This window comes from Acomys russatus, unplaced genomic scaffold (genome assembly GCF_903995435.1).
Source record: "Acomys russatus unplaced genomic scaffold, mAcoRus1.1, whole genome shotgun sequence".
NCBI lineage: Eukaryota > Metazoa > Chordata > Mammalia > Rodentia > Muridae > Acomys > Acomys russatus.
In genome coordinates, this window is record NW_026131440.1 from 1,607 (window position 1) to 14,686 (window position 13,080).

The window sequence follows — 13,080 nt, forward strand, 5'->3', positions numbered from 1 at the left end:
GCTGGCCTCCAACTCACAGTGATCCAGTGCTGGGATTAAAGGCGTGTGCCACCACGCCTGGCCTTCTTATTCTTTTTTTTTTTTTTTTAAATAATTTATTTATTTTATTTTACATACACTGGTATTTTGAAAGCATGTATGTCTGTGTGAAGGGTGCTGAGGTCCGTCCCCTGAAACAAGCATTATAGACATTTGTAAGCTGCCGTGTGTGGGTGCTGGGAATTGAACCTTGGTCCATCCTCTGGAAGAGCAGTCAGTGCTCTTAACCGCTGGGCAATCTTTCCAGGCCCCATTTTTGTTTTCTTTGCAAGCCAGCACTTTAGCCAGAAGAAATGCAGATCTCTCTATGTATGTAGCCTGGACTGCCCTTCACGGACAGAACTTCACGTCAGCCTCCACCGCACTCTCAGGTGCATATAATGCATCAAGGCTAAGTGGCACTCCTGCTGGCTTGCGGCACTGTCCCAGCGCCCCATATTGCCACACCTAACCTAGCAAGCAGCCACAAGTCCTCCCCCAGCCTCAACACCGTAGGTAGTGTGGAGGTGAGAACCCAGGGCCCTAACCCGACTCACGCCCAGCAGAGCAGCCCTGGGCAGCACTGTCCTCAGGCTTTAGACTGATGCTTGTGCTGTTTGTTCACACTAGTGTTTATATTTTGACTGCTTTTTGATATTTGCAGAAAGTACTGTAGGTGGGACTTAGTGACCGTGGGTGCCCACTTCATGGCTTCTTGCAGGATCATGCCACAGCGTGCAGCAAAGTCTTTCACAATGCTCTGGAAGTCGAACAACCTGAAGTCAGCGTGCGGTGACTGGCTTATGTAGACAGCCTGACCCTCAGAAACTCAGAATGAAAGTGCATTTGGACAGGGCTTTGAAAAAGGCGATTCCATTAAAGGCCACTGGGGTGAACCCTGACTAATGCAGCTTCTGTACTTATGCACAGAAGAAATGCAGGAATGCCAGGCACACACACCCTCAGAGGGAAGGCCATGTGAGAGCACAGTGAGAAGCTGGCTATCCGCACTCCAAGGAGCGTGAGCTCAGAAGACTCGCCATCAACCGTTTGTTCTTGGACTTTTATCCCCATAACTGTGAGAAAATCAGTAGACCACCTAGTCCTATGGTAATGGGTATGGAAGCTCTATCAGTGACCACGCACTAATCCCAAAGCCCCAGGGCTAGGAATTCTGAGTACACTGTGGTCTGAAGTCCCCGCATAAGGCTGTGTGGCAGAGCCTACAACATAAACAGCATCTTTTTTCTGTTTTGTTTTCTGAGACAGGGTTTCTCTGTGTAGCCTTGGCTGTCCTGGACTCACTTTGTAGACCAGGCTGGCCTCAAACTCACAGAGATCGCCTGCCTATGCCTCCCGAGTGCTGGATTACAGGTGTGTGCCCCCACGTCTGTATATGAACAGTGTATCTTAAGGCCACTGTGCAGCATGTCCCATGTCAGTGACTAAAGGGAAAGGCTTGTTCTAGGTGGAAAGGAGTCCTCACTGGCACCACAGCACTGCGTCTGGATTCTTGAGACTGACAGCTTGTCCAGCTGGGGAGGCCCGAGTTATGTCAGACCCCTGCCTCAAGCTAGAGGAGTGCTGAGCTAGTTCAGTCCCTGGCAGCAGGGGCTCCATGTCAGACTCAGTGGGGAGAAGCTCCCAGGCCATCTTCCTCATCTGGGGCTATTTTACCCAATTGCCCATGGTATGGCAAAACCAGAGCGTGTGATTCTCTTGTACAGTGAAGAAGTTAGCAGGCTCAGAGGGCTGAGCTCTGAAGACTGTGCTTGCTCAGGGTCTACCTGGCTGGTAGCTGACTCACAGCTGGAAATGCCGTTGGCAGCTAAAGCAGGACTGCTGCAGAGGCAGGGCTGCCCAGTGGGAAGCACAGGCCTGGGAATTCAGGTGTTTCCCTGCAATGTTACAGTGCCAAGAACCATCGTACTGCTAAATGCTGGGGACTTGGGGACCCAAGGTATGTTGAGCACTTGTCTTCACAGTCCCAGGGAATCCCCTCATTCTAGGAAACCAGGTGGACTTACCTCCCGGGCTTCATATGTGTCAGGAACCGTGATCCGATAGGGGGCATCAGGAATGTCATAGTAAGGTTGGTCCTTGTGAATATCCTGGAAACCGACAACCCCTAAGCCACCGAGGGTACTTCTGCCAAGCATGTGACACAGCGTGGCTGCTACCCTTTCCCACCACATGCCCCACATGGGCCCCCAGGGAACAATTCGGATACCCACTCCATAAGTGAGGCTCAGGGGTGTGACTAGAGGAGGACGGCGGCACAACACATGGAAAGGAAGCTCATGTGTTAGCAGATCCACTCACAGCGCTTAGTGACAGTGACAGGGTCTGCAGGATGTCCAACATGGTCTTCAGCACAGTCCCGCTCCAGAGCAAGTGTGGAAACCTACAGCAGGAAACAGTTCTCAGGGTGAAGATGAGCTTTCTGGGAGCCTGCGCTGTCCACCTCTGCTGCTTCGCCTGCACCAGCATGGGCCCACTGAGGACATGGCACCACCCACCTCTCTCTCCACAGTGGGGCGGGTGGAGGCTGGTCAGAAATGTTCTCAGGCCCAGCCCATCCTGGTCCTGAGGCTACACACCCCCTTTCCAAAGACAGTCTAGATTTTGCTGGTGGCTCTTCAGTGTTTCTCACATTATGGCACAAGAGAACAACAAAATACTGGAATGAAGCAAAGCAGCTGCCTGGTCCCTGCCGATGGCTGCTGTGCGGTGCTCATCCTGTATGTGGCTCACTGTTCAAGAGGCCGGACATGGCTGCGTGCCATATGTGAAGGTCTGCTCTCAGTTCCTGGCCGATCCCGTGCCTGGGCATGCAGCCTCTGTGACAGGCTCTAGAACCCCTGGGCATTCCCAGGAAGCCGTGGGAGGGCTGTGTGTCCTAATGTGGTATCTCCACTTCAGAGATGACCCCAGCCTCTGTGACAGGCTCTAGAACCCCTGGGCATTCCCAGGAAGCCGTGGGAGGGCTGTGTGTCCTAATGTGGTATCTCCACTTCAGAGATGACCCCAGCTGACCTTCTGGGAGGTCTCGGTGCACAGTCATGCTCTGAGACAGCTCTATCTCTCAACACAAGCAGTGAGCAGTGACAACGCAAGTGTGGGCTCATAGGATCCTCATCCTACTGGGGGACTTCCAGCTCAATCTTGTATTAGGAGACAGTGAGCACCAGTGGCTCAGCATGAGTATGGTTCCTGGCTACGATGAGGCTGTAACAAGCCCACTGACATCCGAGTCTGTGCTCTAAGCTACCAACGTTTATATGCACCCAAGCATTGGAGAGAAATCCTACTGACTTGTCCACCAGGCCAGACAGGTACTTGTCAGCCACTCTCCTGATCCTCTTGTGGATGTGGTTGAAGTTCACCAGCAGGAACTGGGCGTGGCGCTCTAGCTCCTCCTCGTTCTCCTTGGTCTTAGCCTAGAGTGAGAAGACAGGGCCCATGGGGCTTTCCGTGTGCCTCCAGCAGGCGCGGGCTGCCACTCCGGTGAGGCTTACTTTTTCTGCCATCATGTTCAGGAAGGCGTCAAACACTTTGTCAGCAACAGCAATGACACACTGCATCATCCCTGCAATGAGACGGGGTTCCCAGGCATTAGGCACAGGCACAGGATGTTACCAACAGTCTCAAACTCACAAGTGCAGAGCAGCACACGGTGCATACCATCCGCCATAACCAGCCTGCATTTGTCAAAACGTGCAAACAGGCACTGGCACAATACTATCTGGCAAACTTCAGCCTTTAAACTCTCCACTCATGCCCAAGAGCTAATCCAGGACACTACATAGAATTTTCCCAAATCTCTTGGTCTCTTACAAATGTGTTGACTCCTCAGTCTGTTCCTGAAATTCTTGACCTTGCTACTTTGAGGACACAGATAATTTATGGAAGGCCCCTCAATTTAGCTATGTGATGCCTGTTTGTTGGGTGGATTTGGGGGACTTGGAGGGAAGACTGGAGGGGACATGCTTTTCTTTTTTTTGTCTTGTGAGTTTCTTGAGACATGGTTTGAGTGGTTTGTTTCTCATGTGTAGCCCAGGCTAGACTTGAACTCATGGCAATACTCTCACCTTAGACTTCTGGGTGCTGGGGTTACAGGTGTGTGCCACCATGCCTGGTGTGAACTGTCATCACAAGGTCTGAGTGACTGCTCTTGCCTTTCTAAGCCTACGCTGTGAGCTGAGGCACTAAGGGCCACACTTGAGGAGTGTGCCACAGCCACAGAGAGCGGTGTATCCTGCAGAACGATACATTCAGACAATGGGCTATCTAATTTCTCTTTGAAATTTTGCCAGTTGTGGCCTCTTCATGGATTCAGCTACAGTAGGTAGTATGACTGCCCACGAGGATTTTCTGTTTATCGCTGTTTCTTCTACTTTTATAAACTGGAGATCTTTAAGAAATAGTTGGCTTTCTCCCTACTTTGCATTTATTCAATAATTTAATTAATATAGACTCATGGCTTAAAAATATTATATAGTGTTTGCCTGTGTGTATGCATGTATACTGTGTCTATGGAAGCCAGAGGCCTTCGATCCCTTGGACTTACAGATGGCTGTGAGTGGCCATGTGGGGGCTGGAACTGAACCCGGCACTCTGAAAGAGCAGCCAGCGCTCTTAACTGCTGAGTCATCTCTCCAGCCCCAAATACTCTAATCTTAAAACTGAAAGTTTGAAACCCTGAGGCTGTATCTCTGTGGAAGAGTATTTGCCTAGCATTTTTGAGGTTTTGGGTCTGGTCCTCGGCATCATTTAAAACAAGAAAAAAAGTGAAAATCTGAAATGCTTCAAAATTGGAAACTTAAATTTTTGTTTTTGTAAAAATGATTGATTGTGCGTCTCGTGTATTGACGTGCATGAAGTTCCTGTGACGGCTTGGAGCTGCTCACAGGGACCTGCCCGACGCGGTGCTGGCTGTGGCTCCAGCCCTTTGCTAGAGCAGCAGGCTCTCCTACTGCAGAGCCACCTCTCTACCCCAAACTCAAGTTGCTTAAGGGTGACACGATGTTCAAAGACATTCACATATCAGAGCCTGTCATGGCAAAACCCACCTCCTGTAGTATCAGCACTCAAATAGTAAAGGCAGGGTGACAGGTTCAAACCCAAACTGACTTGCAGGAGCCATTCAAAGAAAATAAAACCTACCCAGACGGGTGGCGCACACCTTTAATCCCAGCACTTGGGAGGCACAGGCAGGTGGATCTTGAGTTCAAGGCCAGCCTGGTCTACAGAGTGAGTTCCAAGATGGCCAGGGCTACAAAGAGAAACTATCTCGAAAATCCAAAGGAGGAAAAGAAAGGGAAGAAGGAAGGAAATAAGTGCACATGGGACACTTTGCACACATATAAGCAAACACACACATGACGTAAAAACACACTGGAGAGCATGTGAGCTGTTTACATGGCACTTACACTGTACTGGGTAAGTAAGTAAAACAGGGTGCCTTAGAGCACACCTGCAGGGGTGTGGAGCGTCTGTGCAGACCCTATGCTGTTCTGTCACAGGGACAAGAGCATGCTTACCTCCCAATGTAGTCTCCCCGCTTTTGTTATACATTTATAGCAAACTACTCTTTTTAGGGTGTCATTGTGATTTATGCTGTTCATAATGTAAACTTGTTCCAATTAAGCAAAATTATAAAAAATACTATTTATATTCAAATTATCCTAATTTCTTCACTAAGAGTCTGTTTAGCTGGCTCCTTGATTCTCCCAGCCTGCTCTTCATGTTTAAAAGCAGGACTGCTTTCTGGCAACAGAAAGGTGCTGCAGACCACCTGAGGAGCCTGGGTCCTTCTTAGCCGGAGACAGTGTTAGAGACCAACGTCTGGACGCTGCTGCACTTGGGCACAGATAGGGCACTACTGTTTGGGGCCCTTGCAGCAATGGCAAAATCAGAACGTTGTATTTTAAAATAAATTTTTAAAATGTTTGCAGTTCTGGGAATTGAATCTAGGGTCCCACACATGTTCCTCTACCATTGAGTTATATTCCTATACCCTCCCTTTGTGTATGTGTTTTGTATGTTTGTTTATATACATGAGTGCACATTTAGACACCAGAGGAGGGCACTGGGTGGTGTGTGTGTGTGTGTGTGTATTTAATTTAATTTAATGTGCATTGGTGTGAGGGTGTGAGCCACCTCTCTAGCCCCTGGTTTTCTTTTTTTTTTTTTTTTTCCTTTCTTTTTTTTTATTATTTTTTAAGGATTTATTTATTTTATGAATGAGTGCTCTGGCTGCATGTACACCTGCATGCCAGAAGAGGGCACCAGATCTCATTACGGATGGTTGTGAGCCACCATGTGGTTGCCAGAAGTGAACTCAGAACCTCTGGAAGGGCAGTCAGTGCTCTGAACCTCTGAGCCATCCTCCAGCCCTAACACTGGGTATTTTTTCCTATCACTACTCACCTGAGTTTTCAGACAGGTTCTCTCACTAACCCTGAAGCTTGCCGTTTTGGTTAGGCTGGCTGGCCAGGGAGTTCAGGAATCTGGCTGGCACACAGACATTTTCAGCTTTTGCATGAGTGCTGGGAATTTGAGTTTAGATCTTCATAGTGAGCTCTCTTACCTATGAGACATTTTCCAGCCGTTGTTTTGCTTTTGAGATGGTCTCTAAATTATCCAGGCTTGCCTTGAATTTGCAATTCTCCTGCTTCAGCCTCCCACGGAGCCTGGCTACCTACCCCGGTACCACACCAAGTGCACTAGCACACGAGGCATGTGTTCTAGGAACTGAATAAAGGGCTTTATGCCCACTAGTTAGCACTCTACCAACTGAAATACATCCCAGGCCACCCTGGTGTATTAAAAAAAATAGTCTTTGGGAGGCTGAGTAGTTAACAGCACTGGCTGCTCATCCAGAGGCCCAGGGTTCAATTCCCAGCACCCACATGGCAGCTCACAGCTGTCTGTAACTTCAGTTCCAGGGGGACCTGACACCCTCACACAAACATGCAGGCATGCAGGCAAAACAGCAATGGTTATAAAATAAGTAGTAATAAATCATTTTAAAACAGGAAAGAAGTCTCATGTTTATTATTTATGTGCACATATGCACGCGTATTTCACTGTACAGATGGGTGTGAGCATCAGAAGGCAGGGTACGCAGTCAGTTCTCTCCTTCTACCCTGCGGGTTCCAGGAACCAAACTCAGGCTGAGGCTTGCCAGCACCTACAACTGCGGAGCCATCTTTATGGTCTTACCTTGCAGTTTCATTATATTTATTTATTTATCTATTTATTTATTTATTTATTTATTTATTTATTTATTTATTTTGGGACAGGGCTTCTCTGTGTAGGCCTGGCAAACTTACAGAGATTCTCCTGCCTCTGCCTCCTGAGTTCTGGGATTAAAGGCATGCACCACCACCTCCTGGCTCTTGCAGTATTTTTTAAGGTTATGTATCTTATGAAGATGTTTCCAGTGGAGTATGTAACTTCATATAACTATTTTCTCTATGTGAATAGAAAATAGGAAACATCCTTCCTTTTTTCTCATTCAAGCTCACTTTATCATGAAAGTACCGTAATAATAAGCTTACCGGATTTGTCTTTCTGAATAGCTTTATCCTCAAAGTAGCAGAACATGACCTGGAAGCGGTCTGGGTCTGTAGAGCGAAGCACCCTAATAAGAAGGGCAGATTTGAGTACACTGTGCAAAACCTGGGCCTGCCCCCCAGAGACCTGGCGCTGGGCCTGCCCCCCAGAGACCTGGCGCTGGTCCCACCCGGGCAGGCTGGGAGGATCTGTAGCATCTGGGCCGTTCATAGGAGCACATGGTCACTTGGACTTTCTATAAGGTGACCAATACCATTTAGTACCATTGTCTTGTCTCTGTTTTTTTGTTTTGTTTTGTTTTTTGAGACAAGGCTGACCTGGAACTCGCTATGTAAATCAGACTGGCCTCGAACTCACAGAGATCTGCTGGCCCAAGTGCTGGGATTATAGGTGTGCGCCACCACACCCAGCCAGAACCAAGACCCTTAACAGTGCTGGCTGCATTACTCCAAACAGCTAATCTGAATTCCTCACCAACCGGAGGCTGGTGAAAGAAGCCAAAGCACAGGCATCTGATGACACATCATCACTGCCGAAAGCAGAGGCAGCTTCATACATACTGTGGCATAAAAATACCCAAGACATACTATTAAATGACAAGAATTGGGGGCTGGAGAGATGGCTCAGAGGGTAAGAGCACGGCTATTCTTCCAAAGGTCCTGAGTTCAATTCCCAGCAACCACACAATGGGTCACAACCATCTATAATGAGATCTGGTGCCCTCTTCTGGCCTGCAGCCATACATTCAGGCAGAGCACTATATAAATAATAATAATAAAAAAATCTTTTTAAAATGAGAAGCATTACATGCAGTGGAGCACAACCCACCAACACACCACAATCTTAACAACTGTGCTCATGTGTACACATATGCCTGAACACAGGACACTGAGCACAGAAGTGAGCAAATGCACATGGGTGTCTCTCAGCAGAAACGAGGGAATTGGGACTAAGAAAGTAAGACCTGCTTTTTTTTTTTTAAAGGAAATAATTAAAAAAAAAAAAAAAAAAAAAAGACTGGGTCTCACTATGTAACCCTGGTTTGCCAGGAAATTACTATGTAGAACAGAACTCACAGAGACCCAACAACTATGTCACCTGAATACTGGAATTAAAGTCATATGCTACCATGCCCACTCTGAAACCTACATTCTTTTAAAAAAAATGATTAGTTGTTATATACACAGTACTCTGCCTCCATGTACATCTGTAAGCCAGAAGAGGGCATCAGATCTCATTATAGATGGTTGTGAGCCACCATGTGGTTGCTGGGAATTGAACTCAGGACCATTGGAAGGGCAGTCAGTGCTCTTAACCTCTGAGCCATTTCTCCAGCCCACCACACCTGGAGAGATCGACGCTCTTTTTTGTTGTTGTTGTAGTTGTTTGTTTGTTTTTTGGTTTTTTTCAAGACAGGGTTTCTCTGTGAAGCCGTGGCTGTCCTAGACTCACTTTGTAGACCAGGCTGGCCTCGAGAACTCATATCGATCCTCCTGCCTCTGCCTCCCGAGTGCTGGGATTAAAGGCGTGTGCCACCACACCTGGCTGACCTACATTCTTTATTTCTTTACCTTTGGTATATTCTGTGCCATTCTTGGGGTTGTTTTGTTATTTAAAATTTTCATTTATAGCCTGGCAGTGGTGGTGCACTTGGGGAGGCAGAGGCAGGAGGATCTCTGAGTTCAAGAACAGCCTGATCTATAAAGCAAGTCCAGGACAGCCAAGGCTACACAGAGAAACCCTGTCTCAAAACCAAAACCAAAACCCTATCTGGGCCAACCTGATGGCTCAGTGGGTAACGGTACCTGGCTCCTTGCCAGACAACCTGAGTTTATAGTCAGAGGACTGACTCCTGCAGGTCACCTCAGAACCCTGCTCCACGCTGTGGACCACGTACCTACAGTCTACACTGGGGACCACGTACCCACAGTCCACGCTGGGGACCACATACCCACAGTCCACGCTAAGGACCACGTACCCACAGTCCACGCTGGGGACCACATACCCACAGTCCACGCTAAGGACCACGTACCCACAGTCCACGCTGGGGACCACGTACCCACAGTCCACGCTGGGGACCACATACCCACAGTCCACGCTAAGGACCACGTACCCACAGTCCACGCTGGGGACCACATACCCACAGTCCATGCTAAGGACCACGTACCCACAGTCCACGCTGGGGACCACATACCCACAGTCCATGCTAAGGACCACGTACCCACAGTCCACGCTGGGGACCACGTACCCACAGTCACATACATATGCCAAATAGATACAATGTAAGAAGACGAAAACAAAACACCTATAACCTTTAGGGAAGAGGAAGAAAGAGGAAATAAATTCATGTGCCTGAACCATAGGTACATTAAGAGCCGGTTGGGTTCTAGGGGCTGCAGTAAGACAGCAGGGCATAAGGTCTGCACCCATCAGTGCCGCAGCACCCTTCAGGAGGCACCTGAGCTGCTGTAAGCTACCACCAGGCTCTCTAAGTAATGGCGAGTGTCAGGCTCAGCTGATCTTAACTTCTCACATGGTGAAGTCAACATTTTCCTAATAACAGGAACTGGGGACTGAAGCCTTGACCTCGAACCAGAGCTCTGGGATTGTTCCACGTTGGCACAGGGTGCTTGGGGGTCTGCAGGGAGCCCTGGGCTCTGTAACTGGAGTCACCCCAAGCACCACTCTTGAGGAGTGGGAGACAGCTCTTCTAGCTCTGCAGGGCAGCACTGGAGCATGCTGGGTCTTTCTGTTTCTATGTGGTGGGACAAGCACTGTGCTGCCGAGCTGCCTCCTTCCGGCTCTGCCTGGGAGGAGCTACCCCGACACCTATAGGAGATGGTAAGGGGATGGCCAGCTTCTTTACGTTAACCATCTAAGTGTATTTTATTTTTTTAGATTTATTTATGTTTGCGCATGTGTGTGTGCACATGTACATCTGCGTGTAACCCAGAATGTCTGGAACTCAAGAGATCAGCCTGCCTCTGCCTACCAAGTGTGGGATTAAAGGCATGCTGTCCCATCCCCCAACAATTGTTTGTTTGCTTTTTAGTGGTTGTAGGTCTTGAGAGGAGTTGAAAAGTCTGATGTCTACCAAGACACAAAAGTGAAGGACTTGCTTCAGTGTGTGTGGCTGGGGCTCACGCACCTCATGTATTCCAGGCGATACACAGACAGGAGATAGGTGGACATGGCGAAGTCCAGCTTGTTGATGAGGGCGGACACCTCGGGAGGCGGGTCCAGCAGGTTGATGATGGTGCTTCGGAGCTCACTCAGCTCAGCCTGGAAGGAACAAACACTCAGAGGCTCGTGAGGGCGCCTTCCCAGAAGAAAGGAAGCCCAGTGGTTAGCAGCACGTAAGGACATGGAGGAAAATCTGTCCTAATTTCTTTCTGGACGGTTTAACAAGAGTGAGAGAGAAGCCAACCGTACAGGGGTGACCGTGTCGTTCTTCATGGCTGAGTTGTACTGGAGGACTGATCGAAGAGGCTCTTTGCTGGGAAAGGTAAGTAGAGGAGACTTGGTAGCGATTTCACAGACTCCCTCATACCATTCTTCTGGCCAGAGTCCTGTAAGAGAGTGCTGTGAGTGAGAGAGGGCTGGGCACGCACATCAGTAGGCTGCCCCGCCCCCCTCACCGCAAATATGCATGTGTAAGGCCATTTTCCCAGCTGGGAGTGTAGGTGGAGGAAGAGTGGAAAGAGGGATGGGGAGGAAGGGAAGGGAAGAGAGAGAGAGGGAGAGAGAGAGAGAGAGAGAGAGAGAACATGAGAACATGGAGTACCTAGTTCAAGTCTTAGATGGGTATTGACTGGCAATTTCTACAATCCTGGGTCCCCTAAGACAACTGATCCCACAATGAGACACAGAACCAACTCTGCTCTCTACTTTTGCACAGCATGTGGGCACCCATGGGAGTGAGCAGCCACACTTGGGCTCAGATCAAATGCACTCAGACTCTGGGAGGATTAGTGTGACCCCAGCTGTTTCTAGTGCAGCCTCAGCCTTCCCTGGGGGGACACCACTACCTGAGCCTTCCACGGCGAATCCCATCAGCACAGAGTAGAGCCAGAAATCCCGGAAAAGCTTCTGTAGCCTAGGTTTAGCTTCTTTGATGGGTGGTAACCGGCGGGTGAGCTGACGTGGTGGAAGGCAGAAAGGTTATTTGCTAGTAAAACTCAACTATACTAAGACTGAAATCAAGCACACATTCCCCAAGAGCCCCATGCCAGCCTTAGCCAGTCAGAAAGGTGCAAATAGGTATGCTGAGCAGTGGCTGACAGGTCCCAATTATCCTACCAGTTAGCAGGTTCACTCTCTCACTGCTTATATGGAATGCTTAAGGTGAGCCAGGCACTGTGCTGGGAGTTCACTCAAAGGGCCTGCTGTCTAACAGGGAGGAAAACAAATGCAGTGGGGCAGAGCTCCTGGAACCTCGTGATGAGTTTCACATCAAGCTTAGCCAGGCAGATAACAGCAGACAGTACCAGTTGCTAAGTGAAACCTCAGGTCCCAAGCCTAGGACTAGGAGGGCCTTCAGAGAGGGTAGCACAGCCGGAGAGGCCGACTGAGCAGTCACCTCTCCGTCCCCAGGGTTTCTCTATGTAACAGCCCCTGCTGTCTTGGACTCACTCTGTAGACCAGGCTGGCTGCAAAGTCACCCAGACCCAACTACCTCTGCCTCCTGAGGGCTGGGATTAAAAGGTGTATGCCACCGCCCAGGACTTTTTTCTATTTTTTTCTTTTTGAGACAGGGTCTCATTAAGTAGAATAGGCTGGCCTTGAACTCAAGAAGTCTGCAGGCCACTACATCATGAGTACTGGTTCCACTACATCTGGCTTTAAAGGCCATTTTGAAGAAAAAAATTTGAGTGTGATCAGATGTTTGCTGTATAGAGACTGTGGGCTCCCAGGATTAACCACAGACCCCTCCATTAGGGAACACAAGTCCAGTGCACAGGACTCTGCCACGTCTTCTCACCTTCCAGTAACTCAGGATACCACCTGCTCAGTATGTATGTACATATGTGTATATGTGTATATATAGAGATAGGCAGACATAGCAAAATAGTAAGTTTTGTGTAAGTGGTTTGCACATGGATAGTCTTTACTCAATTCTTTAAGGACTCTGTAAATTTTCTAAATTCCATTATTTAAATATTGGACAAAAGCTGGGTGTGGTGATGCACGCCTTCCATCCTAGCACTGTGGAGGCAGAGGCAGAGGCAGAAGGAACTCTGCGTTTGAGACCACCCTGCCTACGTAGTGAGTTCCAGGTTTGCCAGAACTACATAGTGAAGTCTTGTATCAGTAACTAACAAATGATGAAAGTTGGAAAAATACCTAACCTACAAGCAAGCCTTGAATAAACAGAACAGCAACAACACCCCAACAGTAGCTACAGCCAGAGTATACGTAAGAGAGTTCTAGTAACAGTGGGGTGGACCGTGCAGAACCTGTTACCTTGAAATGAGGAACATA

The 13,080-nt window shown here is 48.6% G+C and overlaps 1 protein-coding gene across 1 annotated transcript; it reads right to left on the reverse strand.

The window, feature by feature from the left end:
* Positions 1-607: 607 nt before the first annotated feature.
* LOC127186201 (phosphatidylinositol 4-kinase alpha-like) lies at positions 608-11,790 on the reverse strand. Its single transcript, XM_051142661.1, has 9 exons — positions 11,628-11,790; positions 11,032-11,168; positions 10,748-10,881; positions 7,584-7,666; positions 3,537-3,607; positions 3,334-3,458; positions 2,341-2,422; positions 2,046-2,129; positions 608-778 (listed from the first exon to the last, which is right to left on the reverse strand). The coding sequence occupies exons 1-9, from the start codon at positions 11,650-11,652 to the stop codon at positions 608-610; spliced, it is 912 nt and encodes a 303-aa protein (XP_050998618.1). The 5' UTR covers positions 11,653-11,790.
* Between the last annotated feature and the right edge of the window lie 1,290 nt (positions 11,791-13,080).